This window comes from Centruroides sculpturatus, unplaced genomic scaffold (genome assembly GCF_000671375.1).
Source record: "Centruroides sculpturatus isolate CEXI.00-Female unplaced genomic scaffold, Cexi_2.0 scaffold62, whole genome shotgun sequence".
Taxonomy (NCBI): Eukaryota; Metazoa; Arthropoda; class Arachnida; order Scorpiones; family Buthidae; genus Centruroides; species Centruroides sculpturatus.
The window spans coordinates 419,846-443,504 of record NW_019384388.1 but is presented as its reverse complement, the minus strand read 5'-3'; the positions used below and the strand labels follow the sequence as shown (position 1 = coordinate 443,504).

At 32.5% G+C, this 23,659-nt stretch overlaps 2 protein-coding genes across 9 annotated transcripts; both read left to right on the top strand.

Moving 5' to 3' along the window:
- The first annotated feature begins 4,379 nt into the window (after nucleotides 1–4,379).
- On the top strand, nucleotides 4,380–10,341 carry LOC111618133. The gene is made up of 4 exons (XM_023359583.1): nucleotides 4,380–4,483; nucleotides 5,455–5,481; nucleotides 7,425–7,508; nucleotides 9,088–10,341. Exons 1-4 carry the CDS (start codon nucleotides 4,380–4,382, stop codon nucleotides 10,127–10,129), a joined length of 1,257 nt encoding a protein of 418 aa, XP_023215351.1. The 3' UTR covers nucleotides 10,130–10,341.
- LOC111618142 lies at nucleotides 4,465–23,646 on the top strand. Of its 8 annotated transcripts, XR_002755525.1 has the most exons (5): nucleotides 20,553–21,024; nucleotides 21,099–21,802; nucleotides 22,072–22,155; nucleotides 22,273–22,342; nucleotides 22,405–22,478. XR_002755525.1 is itself a non-coding variant. In XM_023359596.1 (4 exons), the coding sequence occupies exons 2-4, from the start codon at nucleotides 21,140–21,142 to the stop codon at nucleotides 23,433–23,435; spliced, it is 1,128 nt and encodes a 375-aa protein (XP_023215364.1). In that variant the 5' UTR covers nucleotides 20,565–21,024; nucleotides 21,099–21,139; the 3' UTR covers nucleotides 23,436–23,646. The 8 variants fall into 8 exon arrangements, 7 of the variants coding, with proteins under 7 accessions (XP_023215371.1, XP_023215368.1, XP_023215367.1 ...); XM_023359596.1 differs by lacking the exon at nucleotides 22,273–22,342 and having other exon boundaries at nucleotides 20,565–21,024; nucleotides 21,099–21,152; nucleotides 22,405–23,646; XM_023359597.1 differs by lacking the exon at nucleotides 22,273–22,342 and having other exon boundaries at nucleotides 20,565–21,024; nucleotides 21,099–21,671; nucleotides 22,405–23,646.
- Nucleotides 23,647–23,659: the final 13 nt, after the last annotated feature.

Here is a 23,659-nt window from a genome sequence, read left to right as displayed (position 1 = left end):
GTTTCTCTTTTGCCATTAAACTAATACGGATCTTATGTATATCTTAAGAGAGGGTGACCAATCTTCAATATGTTGTTTCCAGTTACATAATGCAGACATTTGTAAATTATTTTGTCTGTTAATGCCGATCATAACATTATATCTGCTTATCTTTTGATAAACAAACTTGATCAAAAATACCTGATAAACTAATAATTCCGTAATAGATTTATTGATAACAGATGGATTAATAATCCGTTGTTTTTATAAATCAGTGCTCTGTAAACTAAAGCTCGCGAACTAAATACGACTACTGAAACATATTCATACGGCCCGCCTAGATTGTTTACACCGATATATTTTTTGTTATCATTATTAACAGATGAAGTCACCAAAATTTTAAATATTGCCGGGAAAGTTAAGCAACTTGTCTGGTTTACTTTTGTATAAAAAGAGATAGACAAAACTTATAAACGACAGCATTAATTTTTGAGCCTAATAGAAAACTTTCCATAAAACCTATCAGGCATCCTCAGACACTGGTTGTTATATAAGTCTGTAAGTGTAACAAACAGTTTCGGCGATAAACTTTAAGTACATCTCATCAAGTACAGATGTAAATGAAACATGTTTATTACGAGGTTAAAGTATTCAATTTTTGTTTAGTATAATTTAAAAATAGTAATTTATTCGAATCTAAAATAATTAAATTAATTATTTTAAAATAATTTAGTTCAAAATAAATTACTTGACCTTTTTTTGAAATCTTAAAAACGAGAAAATATATTTTAGAAATTTTCATAGAAGTATATTTTTATCTTCTTTCAGACTCTTGATTATCTTATAAGTTGCTGAGAAATTTACACATTTTTCGGTTAAAATTAAAATAAAAAATTAGATATATTATCTTACCTCATTCTTTTATTTTATCACATAAATTAGAATTCAGACAAAAGTTTATATTATCCGGCATATAATTACATACTATCAATTTAGTCAGTTATACCTAATACATAAATATTGTCCGATATGTAACCATAGTCGAACAATAATGTTATGGCACACTAGCAGGTAGACCCGGCTTTGCTCGGGCAAAGGTAACGATAGCGAAGATTAAGATTATTACGTTATAGTCAACATTACCCGTTTTCACAGAATGCAAGAATTGGGTCCCCCGTCTCCAGATTAATTAGAGAATTTTTAGATGGGTCTAAAAATATCTTCGATTTTTTGCAAAAACGAAAAACACTGCACTTTCTCTTAAAATGTCGCTTTCTCTTAACAATTCCATTGCTACGTAACACTTCCATTGTAGACACGTCCACTGTTGACACTTCCATTGTTAACACTTCCATTGTTAACACTTCCATTGTTACTTAACACTTCTATTGTTGATGGAAGTGTTAAGCTTAATCCTGTCCCTCTCCTCCCGTGAGGAAAATTTCGAAAAATCCCTTCTTAGTGTGCGTTTTCGTGACGTACCCTAACTGTGTACCAAATTTCAGCTTTCAACTTTTAACCGTTTGCGCTCTGCGCTTATTATTATTATCAACTCGTCTCCATTATATATATAGATTAGCATCCTCGCATACAAGAGACAAATAAGGTATTGATCTTTGATACTTTGAAAGGTAAATGAAATTATTGGATGGCTTATTTGAATCATCACATCCAGTATATTATTTAAACAGCCATTTTGCCTTTGGTATTTGAATTGTGAATTAAACTTTAATAATTATAAAATTTATATAAACAACTTTTACGTTAAACAAATATATGATTATTGAAATCCGTAATTTAAAATATATACAAAACTAAATTCTGGAAAAAACATGTTTTCTTCCAATTGACGTTACCCTCACATCAGCAATCAAGCATCAAAACATGCTTTATGAATCTGATAAAAATAAACTATGACTTTGTAAATTCATATTCAAAAGGTCAGATTTTCGTTACATCATGTTTTCTTATGTAATCTAATGGTTGAAAATTATTTAAAATAATTAATCAAATTTTTAGCTTTACGTTGTTCATCATATTTTTTTCCATTTAATGATAAGTATGTCAATATTTTAATTATATCAGAACTAGCTTACCTGTCGCGCATTGCTGCGATCTCAGAAGAAAGGAAATTCAAGCTAACTCGTTATGATAAAATTCAATTTACATTTTATCATTTTTATTAAAACTTATTATTATTATTCGTTTTCATCGGTAAAACATTTCAACGTGTGTTTTTAACATTTTATAGATAGCAACGTTTACGTAAACTTTATAAGGGAACTAGCTTACCTGTCGCGCATTGCTGCGATCTCAGAAGAAAGGAAATTCAAGCAAACTCGTTATGATAAAATTCAATTTACATTTTATCATTTTTATTGAAACTTATTATTATTATTCATTTTCATCGGGAAAACATTTCAAAGTGTCGTTTCAATTCTATTTATTTATTGGAGTGTTTGTGGATACACGATATTTTTTGTTTTTCCGTCTGGTGCGTACACGAATAAATCGGAAGGTTTTTCGACGCGTGAGCCGGCCACATACAGTTGTCCATGCGAGAAGCACGGATTCTCCAAATTTAGCCCACACACTCGCAGCGATTGTCAGAAGTGCGATATTCCCCATTTTTATATATATATTTTTAATCCTTTACAATTTTAACTATTTAATTGTTCCTTCCTCTCTTCCTTGGCATGTTGTGAAATTTCTGATAGTTGGATAATAAACCGTTCTATTGTAATTTTTCTTTTTAAATTATTAGATGATATTAAAATTTGGAAAAGGGGATCCCTACATCAGTAAAATAGGCGAATTTCCTTCTACAACTTCGGTTGTTGTTCGGTATACAGTTAAAGTTTTAACAAAGTTCGAGCGAATACATAATTAGCAAAAAAAGTTGAAATAAAGTGATTAAACGAACATTATTACGAATATCGTAAATAACAGTTCACAAACGCATATATAGAAATATTTTTTGAAGGGGGAAATAGTCATCACAATTTGAAATCGATCGAACACGCTGTGCTCGAATGCTCGTGTAAACGCGCGCCATCTATCGTAGGATAAATGTACTATGCCGAAAACCTTCGGGGGAGTGTATTAAAAAACTTTCCGAAGTTTTATGGCAATCGGATAAACGGCGTGGTAATGAGTGAAGGACATAACACATACACACAGACACTCAGACAGACATACATTCATTTTTATATATAACTTATAGATAACGAGAACGTAGTGCATCAAGAGCATTAATATTATTGTGTTGGACAAACTCTTTTAAATGTTTTTGCTAAGTTGGTTTGATTCATTTCCATTAACATTGCCCAACGCCTAACAAAATGAAAAAAAAAAACAAAAATTTGTTCTAACTGTTTATAAAATTGCATGATTTCTTGTACGTTGGTGACACTATCGTTGATCACTAAATTAAAATTATGAAAACAGCAATGCAGCGGGATTTCGTTGTTTAATTTTTGCTTGTAACCCCGAGTAGTCATCACTCATATTCGTAGCCCCTGTCGTAACCTTAAACACGCAATTTTGATAAATCGGTAAAATATGGTTGAATCACTTTTCCATCGATAGTAAACTTTGCAAGAAATTCCATAACGGCTCGATTCTTCGTGTTTTTCAATATTGTTAAATGAAGAAAGATGGGCAAAACGGTACCAAAGTACACATCTGCTGGGTAAGCGCAAACTCAAACATACGTTCACGAACTTTGATCTAGGTTACCCGAGGCAACTCATGCAATTAGTCAGCAAATTACTCCATGCAATTAGTCAGCAAATTACTCCGTGCAATTAGTCAGGAAATCACTCCATACAATTAGTCAGGAATAGAGTAAATAAGGCAATAAAATACTTATGTCTAGAGATAAGAGGTTCGTTTTGTCTACAAGCCAGATATGTGTGACTAATAAATCTACAAAGTAAAGCGAAGTTTTTATTTCGCTTTTCTCATTTGGTGCCCTCATGATTCGTGTGCCTGAAGCAGTTTGATCCAACTGCTTGACGGTAGCTACGCCATTGAAACGAAGTACTTTACATACATTCTTTGTGAAATTGTATTCAAGCGGACATTCACGGATAAAGACCAACTAATCCATTCGGACCGATCCCAGACAAAGGAAAAAAGACAAACAAGTAGCAAATGCGTGTTAACGTATTGCTACAGTGTTGCAACTTTCAACCATAATCTTTGAAACATTACTGAACGTAGTTTTTGAACTTTGAAAGATAAAACTTGTGAAACTCCGGGAAACATAACCATTAAAATTAATCGAAATTGCTTTAATTAAAGTTTTCCGTTAATGAAAGGATAGCAAATAACTAGGTATGATAAAATTAAGCAGTGTAATTGGAAATTCGATCTCGATTCCCAAATGTTCGATAGAAATGAAAAGTTCCGTTTTCAGAAGCTTCTTGCAATGCGAGGAAGTGAAGAAATCCAAAGAATTGGTTATTTTAGATGGACCCGATAACGTCTTACATTTAGCAAAGTGAGTAATTTATTTTTTATATTAACCGAAATAGACTTAATTATTAGGCACGCGAAGAAGTGAAAGTTAGGGTGATTAAATTCAGATTTGTCCAATATTTGAATTTTTCAATGAAATAAATTATATTAAATTCATATATTTAATTTATAAATCTACAAAAAATTCGTATATCCTAATCGTAAATTGACGGAAATAAAATGAACGACTAATGATTAATATGGGTTTTAGTGACGTTGATAACATTCTCATGAAATTTCTAAATGAATTAATCAGTCCACGTAACCTTTCATTGTTTAACAATNTTTAAACCAATGGGAGCACAGGTAGAAATGATTGACAGGTGAAATGACGTCACTTACGTGACGTGACGTCACGTCACGATGAGGAAAACCATTTTGCACTCGACAGTACGTAATTGCATCAGTTTTAGTACCTATTTAATTAATTTCAATAACGACAGCGATGATATGGGTGATTGTTTCTATTAAACTATTTGATGAAAACGTTACATAAAATTGGAATTGCGTAATCATCCGAAATTATTATTATATTTTTGACTGGAAATCACTGAATTTACGCAATCTTAGTTTAATTAATGTCGTATAAAACTGACTGCTCGTACAAGTTTGCTAAAAACATGCGAATCAAAATACCCCAAAATGGCGGCTCAAGAAGTAGGTCACGCGTGTCCTGACCTTTCTATGTAGACCTTGGTATATATATATATATATATGGAAGTGTTTGTTGCATATGTGAATTGTGTCAATAATGAAAGTGTTAACAATGGAAGTGTTAAGAATGGAAGTGTTAACAATGAAAGTGTTAAGAATGGAAGTGTTAACAATGAAAGTGTTTAGAGAAAGCAGCGTACCAGATTTAAAGGCGCAGATGCTGTTTTTTGGCTTTTTGCAAGAAATCGAACATATTTTTAGATACATGTAAAAATTCTCTAATTAGTCTGGAAACGGGGTCCTAATTCTTGCATTCTGTGAAAACGGGTAAGTTTGGCTATAATATAATATTAATCTTAAATGTTTTGGAATAGTCGAGGATCGTTATGTGTGAGTAGTGGGAATGGCCTTTAAAGACGTGTGACAGAAATGCTTCAGTTGATTTTTCATTAGTAAAAGTGTACGAATAACAGAAAAAGGTAGAAAGTGAAAAGTGAATAGTAAAGTGTGAAAAGTAAAAATATAAAAAACAATGCTAAAGCGTAAGAATAAATTTTTGCGTTCTCGAATCATACCTCAAAGGCAAAAGATGGCGCGGAAAAATGAAACGACGGAAGAAAGAAAAGTACATCTAACATTGCTACGAGAAAATTATCAACGAAACAGAAATAATCAGAAAAAAAAGCAACTTGAAAATTATAGGGAACCACATCGAGTCAGAGAGAGATTATGTAGAGAAAGAGAAACAGTTTTTTTATATATATAAAAAAACTGTTTTATTTGTATTTTTTTTATATATATAACAAAACTACAAATAAAACCCAGAGAAGGGGGTACTTGCAGCTTGTAATACATAAAAAAGCTTCAAAATTGTTGTTTTCTTGCTTTTTCATTTGCAAATCGGCCAATCACTTACTCTATATCAAGTTGACAAGCTATCGTTTTAGCATTCGAGTGTTTTACTTTGTACTATTATTAAAATAATGGTTGAAAATTATTTAAAATAATTAAGCAAATTTATAGCTGTACGTTGTTCATCATATTTTTTTTTCTATTTAATGATAAGTATGTCAATATTTTATTTATTTCAGAATAACGAGAACGTAGTGCATCAAGAGCATTAATACTATTGTGTTAAACAAACTCTTTTAAATGTTTTTGCTAAGTTGGTTTGATTCATTTTCATTAACACTGGCCAACGCCTAACAAAATGAAAAAAAACAAAAATTTGTTCTATCTGTTTATAAAATTGCTTGATTTCTTGTACGTTGATGACACTATCGTTGATCATTAAATTCAAATTATGAGAACAGCAATGTAGAAATCTGGCAGCGGGGTTTCGTTGTTTAATTTTTGCTTGTAACCCCGAGCAGTCATCACTCATATTCGTAGCCCCTGTCGTAACCTTAAACACTCAATTTTGATAAATCGGTGAAATATGGTTGAACCACTTTTCCATCGATAGTAAACTTTGCAAGAAATTCCATAACCGCTCGATTCTTCGTGTTTTTCAACATTGTTAAATGAAGAAAGATGAGCAAAACGATATCAAAGTACACATCTTCTGGGTAAGCGCAAACTCTAACATACGTTCACGAACTTTGATCTACGTTACCCGAGGCAACTCATGCAATTAGTCAGCAAATTACTCCATGCAATTAGTCATGAAATTACTCCATGCAATTAGTCAGGAAAGGAGTAAATAAGGCAATAAAATACTTATGTCTAGGAATAAGAGATTCGTTTTGTCTACAAGCCAGATATGTGTGACTAATAAATCTACAAAGTTAAGCGAAGTTTTTATTTCGCCTTTCTCATTTGGTGCCCTCATGATTCGTGTGCCTGGAGCAGTTTGATCCAACTGATTAACGGTAGCTACGCCACTGAAACGAAGTACTTTACATACATTCTTTGTGAAATTGTATTCAAGCGGACATTTACGGATAAAGACCAACTAATCCATTCGGACCGATCCTAGACAAAGGAAAAAAGACAAACCAGTAGCAAATGTGTGTTAACGTATTACTAGTGTTGCAACTTTCAATCATAATCTTTGAAACATTACAGAACGTAGTTTTTGAACTTTGAAAGATATAACTTGTGAAACTCCGGGAAACATAACTATTAAAATTAATCGAAATTGCTTTAATTAAAGTTTTCCGTTAATGAAAGGATAGCAAATAACTAGGTATGATAAAATTAAGCAGTGTAATTGGGAATTCAGTCTCGATTCCTAAATGTTCGATAGAAATGAAAAGTTCCGTTTTCAGAAGCTTCTTGCAATACGAGGTAGTGAAGAAATCGAAAGAATTGATTCTTATAGATGGACCCGATAACGTCTTACATTTAGCAAAGTGAGTAATTTATTTTTTATATTAACCGAAATAGACTTAATTATTATATTAAATTCATATATTTAATTTATAAATCTACAAAAAATTCGTATATCCTAATCGTAAATTGACGGAAATAAAATGAACGACTAATGATTAATATGGGTTTTAGTGACGTTGATAACATTCTCATGAAATTTCTAAATGAATTAATCAGTCCACGTAACCTTTCATTGTTTAACAATGTAACAATAAAAATGTTATTCGTTCTGCTGATGACTTCTTTAGTAATAAGCATTAATTTTGCTGGAAACACACCAGTAGAACAGGAAATACATTTCGAGCCATCCTTTCTTAAGCAAACCATAAATTGCACAGACGATACTTCTGATACATTATACTGAAAGCATAATACACTGTCTGAAACTTTAAATACAGTAAAATTTATGCCCATGGATGACTTTCAACTCTATGTTTAATGATTAACTGTATCCTGTATATAGAGAGATGTTTCAAATTTTTATAGTGGTTACCGAGATGTGCATGTGAAATCTGCTAAGCGAGTAATAGGACTTTTATAAGAAACTGGTCCTTATTTAGGTGTTACAAACGTAAAAACAAAAAAAAAAAAACACACAGGAAATTCCGTTGGCAAAGTGTGAGCCACGTTAAACTAAAAGGACTCAGTAGTTTTATTCACTCGATTACTGAATAATAAGGCCCTTTTTAGATTTATTATAAAATAATTTCTTTTCCAACCAACGTTATAATTTATTTTACATTTACTTATAATAGTATAAAGATATATAGTCTGAGTAGGGCAGAACATTCGAAATGCATTTCCTGGTATAGTGACGTTTGCATTTACTAGTGTGTTTCGTGTAATTAGTTTTTATCAGTGAAATTTGTGCTTATCAATAAATAATAATAATAATAAAGAAAATTTCATTTCCTCGTGGAATTGTTCTATCACGTGGAGATTTCGTTTAATTTTGTCTTCTTTTTTCGAGAAATTTATCTATATTTTCACTTGTATACTTTCCATTAAGTCTACTCCATTGTATTTTATAGAAAAATTCCCAAATAACCACAATTTTTATATCAAATTAACATAATAGTTTACTTCAGCAGTTTCATCTGTGACCTCGCTAATGATGTGTATTCTTGATAGTTACGTGTATATTCAAACGAACCTATGAATGCAATTCCATTTTGGCATTAGATAAGTTTACTAACCACTCGCAGGAGTGAAATGTAGTAGGAGTTAACAAACCTTAAAAGTACAGGACTTATACGAAATGGTCAATGGGAAAATCTTGATAAAAAACTTAATTTAGATTTTACAAATACGTGAACGGCTTACGTATTTGTAAAATCTAAGTGACTCGTACAACACGGAATTCATATAAAACGGAATTATCAACAGTGTTATAGGGGGTCGACTGTAACGACATTATTACATAAAATCAAAGAATTTTATAGCATCACTTCTCAAAGTACTCATTAAATTCTATATCATAAGATATATGTAATTACTTTGAAATTTATTATATTTATTACATATGAATTAACTTTTAAATATTTGACACGTGTTTTGCAGCTTCTTTGTAACTGGTGATCCGAAACTGAAATCGTTCAGAGACGCTATAAACGTATTCAGAATGGCAGAGTATTACGAAATAGAAGAACTTCGGAGTATCTGCAGGAAATACTTACTTCATAATTTACACTTGTCTAACGTGTGCGAAGTCTACGAGTTTGCATGCGAGAAAGAGGATGACTTACTAAAGTTCAACTGTTGGAAAATATTCGATAATTGCTGGTTTACTGTTATCCACAGTTCCAGTTTTCTCCAATCCGGAACAGAAACAATAATGACATTCGTTTCACGACCAAAATACAAAGCATTCAACGAGTTTATACTCTTCAAGAGCATTTATAATTGGGCGTGCCGCAAATACTTTAATAACAGGGATGATGAAGAAGAAGCTGTGAAATTTGAAAAAATTCGTGAATACATGCTACCATATTTACCGCTCGTACGATTTCTATCAATGAATACAGATGAATTACGGAAAGTATTTTCTACAAACGTTCTGACATCTTCAGAGATAAAGTATATTACCTCATCCATGAATAATTGCCTTCATCCACGCGCTCGAACAATTTGTTCTCTTTCAAAGAAAAGAACAGAAGAATGTTACAGCTCATTAATCGTTTACGTCAATAGACACGAACACGGAGATCGTCTGGAACGTTTCGTCGATGCCGAAACGAATTTTTACTGCACGTTTTACTCATTAGAGAATTGTTTCTTGACACATGTCATTCTACCTATCAAGAAACCGACATCTACCCCAATCGATGGCGTTAGAATGGCATTAACTTATTCTGGGTTCTCGTTGACTGGGAATTATTCTTGTTCTAGCTCGGGTGAAATCTCTCTGGAATGTCCAAAATATTTGAATAAAAGAGAATTGGTAACTATTGTGTGCCAACTTCCAACAAATTTATTGTTAAGTGAGAGAATAAAAGTATGTCTTGGAGCAAAGCTTTTCGTGACACCAATTGAAACTCTCAGCAGAGATCCACTTGAAAAACCTTGGAATAAATACTATCTCAAAATTAGATTATATTTTTAAAAAAATTAATAAAACTATTTAAATGAAATAGTTTGTAATTTGTAAAATACTGTATGTCAGTTGGAATAAAATACGTTTTTCCATCATGTGTCGTATTTTCCTTAATATCCATATTGATGAGCGTTGGCGTAACTTTATATTCTGTTGAAATAGGTCAATAGGAGTGAGGAGGGTGTTAAGTTCGTTCTTGTCTCTTTGCTTCGGATTCCATTTGCGTGAATTGAATATTTTTGGTGCTGTCTTTCCTCTAATGCTGCACAGATTTGGACGTATTTACGATATGGCGATGGTGGTTCGGCAGTTTGGTGTACCATATTTCGATACATTGATTGGCTTTGAGGCGGAGGCCAAGATGGCGTTGTTCTCTTTGTATGTAGCCATGAAGGTTCCAGTTACCTGGTGAAATATTGAGTACCAGTGTAATTATGTTATATATATATATATTTGTGAGGACCACCACCCTCCATCCAAATATAGATATATATTTGTAAACTTATTTGTAATAATTTTTGACTATTTACTTTATATCTTTTTTAATTATGTATTCACATGAACCTTAATTGTATCTTAGATAACAACCGAAGTTGTAAGAGGAAATTCGCCTATTTTACGAATCTAGGGACCCCCTTTTTAATATCAATTAATTAGAATAAAACGGTTTATTATCCAAAATCTCAAAACATGCCGAAGAAAAGAGGAAGAAGCAACCAAATAATCAAAAATTATAAAGGATATATATAAAATGGAGAACATTGCATCCCCCTTTGTTTTTGGCAATGTTTACATGAAGAACTTAGTCAAAGCAATCAACAAACAATGACTAAGAGCAAAGATGAGTCATGTCAACTCAGAGATGACTATGAAAGCTTGATGTCATCACGGAATAAGAAAACACCAACTCAGAGATGACTCTATGAAAGCTCAACGTCATGAGAAAACACTGCCAATGAATCATCACCTGATGATGAACTTTCTCACGCTTGAAAGGTTTAAAAGCAGAGCCCCAGTCCGAGAAAGTCAGTCAGAAAAAGCAGTCATAGATGAGGACAGAGTCCAGTTAGAAAGGGACAGTGAGGCAGTTAGAGAAGAGGACACAGTCCAGTCAGAAAAAGGCAGTTAGAGATGGGGACACGGAGAGTCAAAAAAAGGCAGTCAGAGATGAGGACACAGTCCAGTTAGAAAAGGAGTCAGAAAGAGACAGTGATATAGTCAGCAGTTGTGGACACAGCTCCAACCAGAGAAAGAGTGGTTCAAGAGAAGACGACTCAAAAACGAGCAAGCACAAGACGAAGTGTAGCGAACACCAGAAACCTCCGCAGTCTTGGTCGTCAGATCCACGTCACAAGAGAAGACATATTGTTTACCTGGTATGTTGTGAGTCTCGTAAGTTCGAAATACCCCCCCGTTAGGTACCCCCTCGTTGAATAGATAAGAATAGGCAAATTTTCAAAATTAGCTTTTATAATTGTTCTAAACTTTCATTTATGTTAATAAATGTCTTTAAATTAATTATATCTGACTCTGTATTCTTCCTCCTGAGAGACTCATTCCTGGACTTCAGAGTGACTCTTACCCTCGCGCCTTAATTTTCCATTTCATCTCAAACGGCGGTGTGTCCGATAAAACACACCTGGTGGCAGGACTCTACCTAAAAAAGTACGTAATAAATCTTTACGGCCCTCGAACCCCACATATTATATGAAGTACAGAAAAGCGAAAGAAGAGAGCAGTAGAAACTCGTACAGTAACGTAAAATGAGTAAGCTGTGATAACGGAAAAATGATGTATGTGTGTTTTAAAGGTCGACGGGGTGAGGTTAAAAAAAATTATATTAAATTTCTTAGTTATACAGTGATGCCTCGTATAACGTACGCCTCGAATAACGGACGCTGCGAATAACGGACTTTCTGTTTGGCCGTTACGTGACTCGAGCAACGGACTGGCTGCGAACAACAGACTTTTCGTTCGGCAGTTACGTGAGGCGACCAATCGACTTTCTAAGCACAAGTGCGAATCACGTTTCCACTCTTTTGCCGTTGCCAATGACAATCTGCTATTTTTATAATATACTAGCTTACCGTCGCGCATTGCTGCGATCTCAGAATAAAGGAAATTCAAGCAAACTCGTTATGATAAAATTAAATTTACATTTTATCATTTTTATTGAAACTTATTATTATTAATTTTCATCGGGAAGACGTTTTAAAGTGTCATTTCAATTCTATTTATTTATTGAAGTGCTTATGGATACACGATATTTTTTGTTTTTCCGTCTGGTGCGTACACGAATAAATCAGAAGATTTTCCGACGCGTGACCTGGCCACTTACAGTTGTACACGCGAGAAGCAAGGATTCTTTAAATTTTTTTTTTTTTTAAATTCTTTCCGCCCTGTGGGCACTAAGAGGGCCTCATTTTGCAAGCCCATTATGGGTTCGGCCAGGCCCACAATGGGGCTGCCGGGTGGTGAGCGACGGGGCCCGACATATCCGAACGGACCACCCCCCAAAAATTCCTGGGGATTTTTCGACCCGTTCGGATTCGAACCCGGGTCCCCCAGAGCGGTAGGCTGCCACCTTGACCGCTCGGCCATCCGGCTGCGATTCTTTAAATTTAGCCCACATACTCGCAGCGATTGTCAGAAGCGCGATATTCCCCATTTATATATATATATATATATATATTTTTAATCCTTTATAATTTTAATTATTTAATTGCTCCTTCCTCTCTTCCTTGGCATGTTGTGAAATTTCTGATAGTTGGATAATAAACCGTTTTATTGTAATTTGTCTTTTTAAATTATTTTGAGTCGATATTAAAATTTGGAGAAGGAATTTCGAAGGAATTTGGAGAAGGAAAGTCGAATTTCCTCCTACAACTTCGGTGGTTGTTCGGGGAACAGTTGAGGTTTTAACGAAGTTCGAGCGAATACATAATTAGCAAAAAAAAAGTTGAAATAAAGTGATTAAACAAAAATTATTACAAATATCGTAAATAACATTATTATTATTGTTAAATGTCTACTTTGGACTTATTTATTAATAGGAACTAACTATTATTGCTGTGTCAATCTTTAACCACCAGTTTAAGTCCTATTAATAAATAAGTCCAAAGTAGACATTTAACAATAATAATAGTATTTAAAAGGAGAGTAAGGCTTTTATAATTATCGTAAATAACAGTTTACAAATGCATATGTAGAGATATTTTTTGAAGGGGGGAAATGGTCTTCACAATTTGAAATCGATCGAACACACTATGCTCGAATGCTCGAGTAAACGCGCGCCATCTATCGTAGGATAAATGTACTTCGTGGGAGTGTATTAAAAAATTAAAAAACTTTCCAAAGCTTCATGGCAATCGTACTATGCCAGAAACCTTCGCGGGAGTATATTAAACAACTTCCCAAAGTTTCGTGGCAATTGGATAAACGGTGTGGTAATGCATAAAGGACACACATACATTCATTTTTATATATATAGATTAGTATTATTAGAATATACTATCAGTATATCTGAAGTACAGAGCGTTGGGATTAGGCTTGCTTTCTTATTTATTACATACAACACCTCAGTGCAGGGTATTTACATTTATTCAAGTGTTGTGCAAATCATGGCTTCTAAAAAAAACAGAAAGGTGATTTTAATTGAAACAAAGCAAGACATCATCAGAAGGAGTAAGAGTTGACAAAAACTTCCTTGTCAAATGGGAAGAGGTTCAGGAGTTTACCAACATTCATTATCCAAACAAGCTGAGGCCAACAGGATCAATGATCTCTACAATGACACCCTTGCCCGTCATTTCCGACAGGTGTTGAAGAAGAGAGAAATAGACCACCTTGGACGTGTTTTTCAAGAAACTAGCAGGGAAAAAACAAAGGACGGAACAAGAGGAGTTGACCCTGCAAGCTCCGGTAGTCTCTCCTGAATCTGAATCCGATTAAAAAACAATAAAAAAAAGTCCCGCTGCAATATGTAAAAAGTCTGTATCTGTGTGAATGTGTCAAGAAAGTGTTCCTCCACCTCCTTCTCACAGCATCTGACTACCCGGCATAATTGGTAACTGCTCCATTTTCATTTTTTTTATGGTACAGTACGGTTATTTTATGCTGCGGAACGAATTATATGTTTTAACATGTATTTCTATGGGAAAATGCGTTTCGTATAACGGACTATTCACTTAACGGACGTGCACCTGGAACGGATTAAGTACGTTATACGAGGCACCACTGTATTTTATATTTTCATCAACAAATTAGCGTCTTACACACGTATTTAGAACGAATTTCTTTAAGAGGATAACCGTTTTATATCTTCACAAATTTAAATTTCCTCATGAAACAGTTTCAATTCGGTTCGTCAATAGATTTCACACCGCAAAAACAGTCCCATTTTAACGTATCTTTTAAAATATCCTTCACATCAATCTTATATTGTTTCAAGTCGTTAGCAACTCGACCGATTTCTTCGCATTGAACACTGACTTCTTTTCGTGTCGAATATGAATATATTAATTCACAGATCTCGTCGATTAATAAAAAGATATTAGCTAAACCTACCACACAGGTAGAATCTGTAAAAATCTGTACATCGCTGCTGTACGGAATCAATTCGATAAGTGACGAATTCGATTGAATATTCGTAAAAACTTTCAAGGTTTTGATAGCATTTTCACCATTTACAAAGGGTACAGATTTGCATTTCATTCGCAAAATCTCTTTCAATAACGGATTATCTCTAATTTCCTCTGATATTTTTGGAATTAAATTAAATTCAAATGTTTTTGTTTTAAGAATTTCTTCGTTTAACTTTAATTGGCGCATTTCTAGAGCAGTCGGTGGTAAATCTTTGTAAAGGGATGGATCCAAATGGAGATCGTGATGCACATTTCCTAGATTATCTTCTTTCGTATCGTACAGAATATTTAGTTCTCTTTCATTTAAACTTTCTAATAATGTTCTGTACTCATTTACGAGTCTGAAATATTCCGTTTTCTGTTTCTCCAACTCCTTTGTAATTTGCAATAACTCATCCACAGTCTCTTTAGCTTTCTTGCAGCAGTTTTTCTCTAATTTGCTTTTTGTAATCGAAGCACCTTTAGCAATTATCGTTCCTATTACGGTCAGACTCGTTCCTATACGCTTGAATAAATTAGAAATTGTCTCGTTATACAATACAAATATTCCAAAAATGCCAGCGATGGTTCCTATAATCGTACTGATTTCTCCTCCTATCTTCACAGACTTAGCCATTTCCGATTTTCGTTTTAACTCCGTTTCTATGCTCTTTAATATCTCGACTGCTTCACCTGATTTCTTATCCCATATTTGATAATTTTTAGTAAGTTTTGCTTTGAAAAAACCGATACTTCGAACCACTCCGTATAACTTTTCTAAACGACGAGAATCTAAAAATAAAAAATATATTTATTTTAAACGTTAATAAAAGGATATAATATGGAAATTTCAACAAAAAATAAAGAAAATACTAGATTTTAATGTATATTTAATACGAGGGAGAATTAAATAAATAATTACCAAGAAATAATTCCAAATTGCTGAATTTATTCTTAGACATGGCAATACACGAAACAGGATTTCGTTCGTATCTTTAGCCAATTACTGCAAATAAAATTATAAATTATATTATTTACATAATATAAAATAGAATTTAAACCTTCGAGTACTTTAATATCCTTCATTTGTTTCATAATTTAATTGTTGATACAGAATTAATACACCGACACACACATAAGTGGAATTTTGTATCGATGTTTTAGTGTTTTTGTTCTCCCAATCTGATAACCGGAAGGTCAAAATCTGACCGATGACCACACTTTTCCTGTTTATATTCTAGTATCGTGAGTAGACCTAATTCTATTTATTTAACTAACTTTTATCTATTTTATATTAATAAATGGGTCAAGATTATTGAGTGACTCAAACAGAGAAGCGGTGTATGAGTCAATATTTTGTCAACAGAACCTAAATTTAAAGTAAAAATTAGTAACGTAATGACGAAAATTGCTATTAATTATATATTATTTATATAAAAAATTGGAAAAATTATTAAAATAGATTGAATTTATTGTATATAGGACAATTGTTTAAACAACAATTTAACGTCGATTTGTGACACAAGCTTATAACATACTCTAAAACCCTTCGGATATTCTGTATTATTTAAATATACAGAGAAATTTGGAGCATATTTTAGGTACGATAAACACTCGGTTTTATCTAAACGACTTTAAAAATTAATAATAAACAGAACGTGTAACGTTGTACACTACATACCATAGAATACAAATACACAGAAACCAAATTCTTTATTTTAAATGGAAATTACTATATCATCTGTCGATTGTAGAGCCGCGAAATTAGGTCACATGCATAACGTTACATTATTTACATACGGTATAGTATTTATTATCTACGCAAGTTTAAAAGCACGGTACTTGATGTATAAAAAACACAAGAAGTAAGAATTTCTAAGCCCTAGTCCCATCAAATTCGGATAAACAATTTTCTACTGTGTCTACGTTGTAACAGAAAAACTTGAAACTTTTTACCTATATTTTATGTTCGAATGAATAAATTAATTAGATAAAATTAGGAGGGTAAATAGAGGGTAGACACTTTGTTTCGCCCAGGACCCAGATAAGGTGTGCTGAGAGAAGAGTGCGTAATTATTTAAAAAAATAAATTAAACATCCTTATAAACACCTATCTCGGCGCCGAGAGGAAGGGTTGAGACAAATTTCTTTTACTTTTTTTCACTCTATAGGCATAGACAATGGGAAAGAACTTTTTACGTATGGCATTTAAAACGTATAACTTGTAATACGTATGGCTTATTCGTAAAGGAAATTATTAATTAATAATTTGGAATATAAAATTCCGTAGATATTCTATATAATCAGGGTGTTCAACTCTAAAAATAACTGTAATTAGAGCATGATATGACTCGAATTTTTCGAATTTCTATCCGTTATTGTATAATCTAAATAGGTTTGAAAAATTTTATCTTAGATAATACCTATATAAAGTTTCTAAAATTGTACAGTTATAAACTTGTATAATAATATATGCTACTTGTAATATCATTCTGTAAATAATCTATCGTGATGATACGATCAATGAGAAGATGGATGAGAAGATAAGAAACGAATAATATCGTGTCAAAAAATAAATAATATGGTAAATTCTTTTGTAATGTAAAAGTTGATGCTCCATATGCACTTATAAGGATCTAAAGAAGAGTGCGTAATTATTTAAAAAAATAAATTAAACATCCTTATAAACACCTATCTCGGCGCCGAGAGGAAGGGTTGAGACAAATTTCTTTTACTTTTTTTCACTCTATAGGCATAGACAATGGGAAAGAACTTTTTACGTATGGCATTTAAAACGTATAACTTGTAATACGTATGGCTTATTCGTAAAGGAAATTATTAATTAATAATTTGGAATATAAAATTCCGTAGATATTCTATATAATCAGGGTGTTCAACTCTAAAAATAACTGTAATTAGAGCATGATATGACTCGAATTTTTCGAATTTCTATCCGTTATTGTATAATCTAAATAGGTTGGAAAAAATTTATCTTAGATAATACCTATATAAAGTTTCTAAAATTGTACAGTTATAAACTTGTATAATAATATATGCTACTTGTAATATCATTCTGTAAATAATCTATCGTGATGATACGATCAATGAGAAGATGGATGAGAAGATAAGAAACGAATAATATCGTGTCAAAAAATAAATAATATGGTAAATTCTTTTGTAATGTAAAAGTTGATGCTCCATATGCACTTATAAGGATCTAAATAAGCGCAAGTAAAGCAGAGTATGTTAATTAACGCTTGTATATGTATAGTATAGGACTCAGTGGTTCTCAACCTTTTTTTCGTCACGGCACACTTTTAGTACTTAAAAATTTGGCGGCACACTAACAATAAAATAAATTGTAAAAACTTTTACTTCATTAATTGAGGGATGTACTATACCTATAATATATTTTGTAAAAAGAGCATACGATAAGAATTTTCAATGAAATATAAAAGGAAATTGCATTACAAAGTAAACAAAATGTTTTGTGTCGCGGAAACGGCACACTTCAGAAATTTCGCGGCACAGTGGTTGAGAAGCACTGGCTCTATAGGTTATATTACGGCAATAGCTAGGATTACCGGCTAATTCTAATTTTATCCAAATTTTTTGTTTAAACCAAGTTTATTAATCTATCTCTCTATTAATTTATCTATTTCTTTTTAACTTTATCCGTGTAAAGAGCGCTTTATTCGTGTCACTAGAGGATAAAGCTGGAATTATTTGAAACAGATGGCTGAAGCAAGGTCGATACTTAAAATTCAGACTTTATCCCTAAATCAAACCAATTGACGACGATATTACATTCCCGGTTCTATTATATATAACAGAGGGATAGTATGGCGATCGGTCAAAAAATGGTCCCTTCAAAATTTTTATAGTTTTGAACTCCGGGGACTTTCAAAGGTGAAAAAATGCAAAGTTTAGGGCATGGAGGCGTGTGTAGGATAAACGATTTTGCTCATCCCGTTTTTGCATAATGTTAGCTTTATTCGCTTGTCAATGGATAAAGTTACATTATCTACAATACACTTGCTCATTATCATACAATAGGTATTATACCGTAAATAAGTTTAGAATCGTAGTTACTGCTGGATTTCGAATACGTGGCTGATTATCAGCTTGTTCATCTAAAGCCCTTGATAGCCTGAAACTCTAAACAAAAATCCATTTTCTATGCTTAAAACCATTACTAATTTACGTTCTCTTACCTCATAAACTGATTTTAGTTTTAATCTACTCAACTCTCACTTGATTTCTAGTATCTTAGAATACGAATAGGAAAAACTAGCTTGGATATTCTAAATATCACGTCACCTACCGAGTTTAGTAAAGTACTTACCATAACGAAGTTTGATGAGTAACTGCTATATTTTGAGAGCAAAGACCTATATAGAGTGATTATTAACCGTGACTATATATCACAGTTGACGTGGCAACAATTATTAACGGTTCGATAAACCAGAACTCTTATAGATCGAAACGACAGTTTTGGTTTAATAGTCGTATATAATTCATAATTCATGAGTGTTGTATAAGCAAGGGGGCGAGAGAAGTAGTAAAAACCAATACAATATAAAATAGGATAATATACAGGATGATCATAAATAAACAGTACTTTTTAAACTTGTTTTATACCTGAAATTCGCTAGAAAACGTATGTAATACAGACATAATAAGGACAGAAGCGCCAATAGCTCATTGTACACTTACAATTTGAATGATCACCCTGTATAATGTACTATTTACGCATATTTAAAACATTATGGATATGTGATATCACATATAAGATATTAAACAATGTTTTAAACCTGATTTCATTCACCAATTTCATGGTAATTGAATATAAAATTATAAGGATATAAAATAATATGTCTGACAAGTTTATATTTGAATATAAAAATTTATTAACTTTACGAATTTCATTTAAAATATATTTTCTCCGCCTTAAATTGGTAGTTTCTTGCTCCTGTATATAATACCTCATCTGTTAGCGAGGCCCCTGTAAATCATGCTTTTCCTGTTAGAAACAAAGTCATGCCGGTCATCTATCTAACTGCTTACAAGGGGGATATATTTGAATTGGAATAACGTGACTTCCTGTTTACATTCGTAATTTTATACAGTTAATAAGGGGCCTACTGCATTAATCCTTTCCACATCTGTCTCGAATTTCATCTATCTATCACCTTTCTCGAGAATTAGGAAAGACCGACAAATAACAGACAATAAGCAGTATACAGTGAAAATTTATATGTGTACAGTTTATTTAATTTGCAGCCCAACAAGGTATAGTTCAATTTCAAATAATAATTCAGTATAGTGAGAAATTCCCTGTCTTTCTCCTAACATTCCATATCTAAATTTTAAAAACGAAGTCTCGCCTCTACTTACTTTTAATCTCCCCCCTCTAATCTGTTTCTAACCTTTTCTGGCTCAATTTTAACTAATTTAAAGGTTATAATCTGACTAAATAATTACTAAATATATTCACAGGCGCCGATTATGCACGCACCTACACATGATTGAACGGAGTGGTGTGACGTGGTATAACTCGTCACGTGACTTCCCTTTCGAATACACGTGTTCACAACCGACAATGCTTTCATTATTAAGCTATTCACATGGATTTTTGTCACACTTTGATACCATTTTTAACTTACGCATCATAACGTTTGATTTTTAGTTAATAAATTGATACAGAAGTGTAATTGTTCTCTTTAGATTGTGTTTCTGCTCGAGTCTTTCACAGTTAGAAGTAGTGAGTTATTTTTAAACTATTTAATTAACTAAATTTTACGTCTTCTGACGGACATTTGGTAGACTAGAATGGCAGAGATCACACGACGTGTCATTTACTATACCATACCTTTGGGCCTAGTCTTGTACTTAATGTAGTTAAGGCTAGGCCCACAGGTATGGTGAATTGTCTCTAGAGAAAATATATTTGTACACGTGGTGTAATTATAAATATACTACGTAAGCCATTCGTTTCTATTAAACAGCAAAGATTGTATTATCGGTAGTTGGTAAGAATACACCTCCCCGATTTCACCGAAATTCGAAATCCCACGTTGTACTCGGATCAATAAACGTCAATCGAATTTGAAAGTTTGTTTAATTTTAAACACAAGTTCCTTGTTGATTTGTTACGTCACAACCTTTATCAATCCTCTTATCGTGTTTCTTTTCGTAAGCGTAATATTATATACAACCAAGTTACCAGACGTCGATATAATAAATCAAATATACATGTTGAATTAATATTTATAAAATATTGTGAGTATCTTTAAAATATTTAAGAATTTTTGCAAATGAATTTAATTAATTTAATTAATTTCTTGATTGTAAAGGGGGATGGTCGAGCAGTAAAGACACTAACATGCCATTCTGAATGAATATCTTACGTTAAGTATCGTTTCTTACCATTAATTGTATACATTTATCGAATTTAACGTGCATAAAAATAAGATTTTAAGAAATTTAAAGAAACTAGTCCTCAAAATAAGCGTTGAAAACACCAGTTTACTATTCTGTATTATCATTAAAAAGTAAAGTAAATTTTTATACATGTGTAGAGGCATGTATATACTTTTTAACCCTGAAATCTATATAAATATTTCCTTAAATAAAATATAATTATTTTCAGCTTTACATAAATTTCAAACAAAAAAGAAACAATTATAAAATCTATCGATAAAATATTATTAATAGATAAACTTTATCATAAATATGATAAGATTTTTCGATAATTCTTATAAATAAGATATACAGAGTGATACAAATGTCAGAATACACAAGCAAAGACACCAGTTTATTGTGCAATTACATACATATAAATCACTAATTATAATCTGTATAAATGTAATTTAATTAAATTTACAAAAAAGAGCATTTCTTCCAACCCTGGCAAAACCTGAAAATGAGTAAGTTAATTTACCACGAGTGTTTGTGTGACTAGTTTTGAATCACCCCGTATAGTTATTCTCCAACTTTCTCCATTAGCCTGCGAACGACCAGCAATACATCGTTCAGCATAAGGTGAAAGATACAAAAGGTAGTTTCTGATCCGATAAGAAACTTCCTCCATGTGTGTGTGAATTGTAGTGTTGTATATGGTTGTCGTCTTGTGTTGTCACCACGCTACCGCTCCCAATGTCGGAAAAATGAACAATAAAAGAATTTATTTTAAAATAATATTAGAATTACTTTCCATTTTCGAATTAATTAAGAAAATAATTACATCTTTAATTAATAAATTTTGATATGTTTTAAGCTGAATGAAAAATTTTGCTTTATTTTAATTTAAAAAAAATTTTTTTACAGCCAATTTCAAAGCAATGATTGTCTTCGTTGTGATTTTCTTGTCAATTCTTTGTTCAGAAATATTTGAAATCTCCGAATCAAACGGTAATCTTTGTAAATTATATTATTCTAATTATTATTTTATTATTATATTCAAATTGAGTGTTGATTTAACCGTACTTTTCAAGTTATAATTCTTACTATTGTTGATTATTAATACAGAGAGAAAGAATGTAAGACGATTGTCCCTCCTCAGATTTACCTGGCCGACTCGATAAAATACAAATTAACTGTAATAAATTTTAAATGATTTAGCTTTAATTTGCAAATATTGAATCTATTTTTGTTTTTCAGGATCATCAGCTCGTCGCTTCGAAACATTGTTCGAGAAGGTCCAAAGCATCAATGTTTTTAAAACGAAAATACTCGAAAGTTATCACGAATGGGATAGACGATCGGCCGAAACGATAGGTATAATAAAGCAGATAGAAAATTCATTAAAAATTTTAGAAGCAACATATATTGGTATGATAATAGGAGTAATAAGTGCCATCGCTGGATACATCTGTTCGATATTTGCCATGATTTTTTCTAACTACAAAGCTGTATCTGACACTTTGAAGAGTGTAGGAGACAGTTTGATAGACCCAGGGGATATAACTTTCGCAGGCTCTGCTATTGTTAATAGCGTGTTTACAGAAAAGGACTACAAGAAAGCCGAAACAACTTTGAATACATTAATGACACTTACGCAAGAACTGGAAGACGAAAGAAAGAAATATTTCAGATTGGTGAAAGAGTTTGAAACTATACTGGATGGGCTAAACGAAAATGAGCTGAAGGTCCTTCGTATTTATTTAGAAAAAAATGAGCTCGGTAATGTGATGAACGACGTCGATTTAGATCCCTCCGTTGTGGACAATATTCCTCCCAATATGCGAGAAATGGATCGCTTAAAGATAAATGAGGATGTAATTAATAAAAAAATATTCGAATTTAATCTAATTCGAATAATTTCGGAAGAAATAAAGAAGGATCCTGTAATGGAACATATACTGCACATTATTTATGAACGTGAGAATGGTCAAAATGCCTTCAACACTCTCCAAACTATTCCCAGCTTCAAATTCATTGCGAATGGCGTTGACTTATTTGGCAACAAACTTCACGATTTAAAGTATTCACCGTTTCTCGATGGTATGTCTAATGTTTTTTCTCTACTTGAAAAGACCTTGACTCTGACTCATCTCATTGCAAAACAGGAGGAAGTCAGTGCTCAATGTGAAGAAATTGGGCGCATTGTTAAACAATTAGAAGAATATAAATCGGATATGAAGGATATTTTTAGGATGACTTTAAAGTGGGATTGCTTTCACGAGAATTAACGTTGTATTGAGAATGGAAAACGCTACTATCTTGTGTTGTTTTGGATCACGATGGGCTATGAACCATGAAACAATTCACTCGGTGCTAAAGTTATGACTTGACCAGTGCTTATGTTTTGCAGCCTATCACAAGTTAAGCCAGATTTACAATTTTGGCAGTGGAATTGAAAGAAATCGGTTCAATGAGTTCGTGTCAAATCGTGTACAGAAATTGCAGANCTTAT

Excerpts from the sequence above, each read along its gene's own strand:
- LOC111618133 (XM_023359583.1), top strand. The coding sequence starts at position 4,380 with ATGAAAAGTTCCGTTTTCAGAAGCTTCTTGCAATGCGAGGAAGTGAAG. Across the intron at positions 4,484-5,454 it reads AACGTCTTACATTTAGCAAA|CCTAATTCTTGCATTCTGTG; the intron begins GTGAGTAATTTA and ends TGGAAACGGGGT. Across the intron at positions 7,509-9,087 it reads AACGTCTTACATTTAGCAAA|CTTCTTTGTAACTGGTGATC; the intron begins GTGAGTAATTTA and ends CGTGTTTTGCAG.
- LOC111618142 (XM_023359596.1), top strand. Across the intron at positions 22,156-22,404 it reads TGAAATCTCCGAATCAAACG|GATCATCAGCTCGTCGCTTC; the intron begins GTAATCTTTGTA and ends TTTGTTTTTCAG.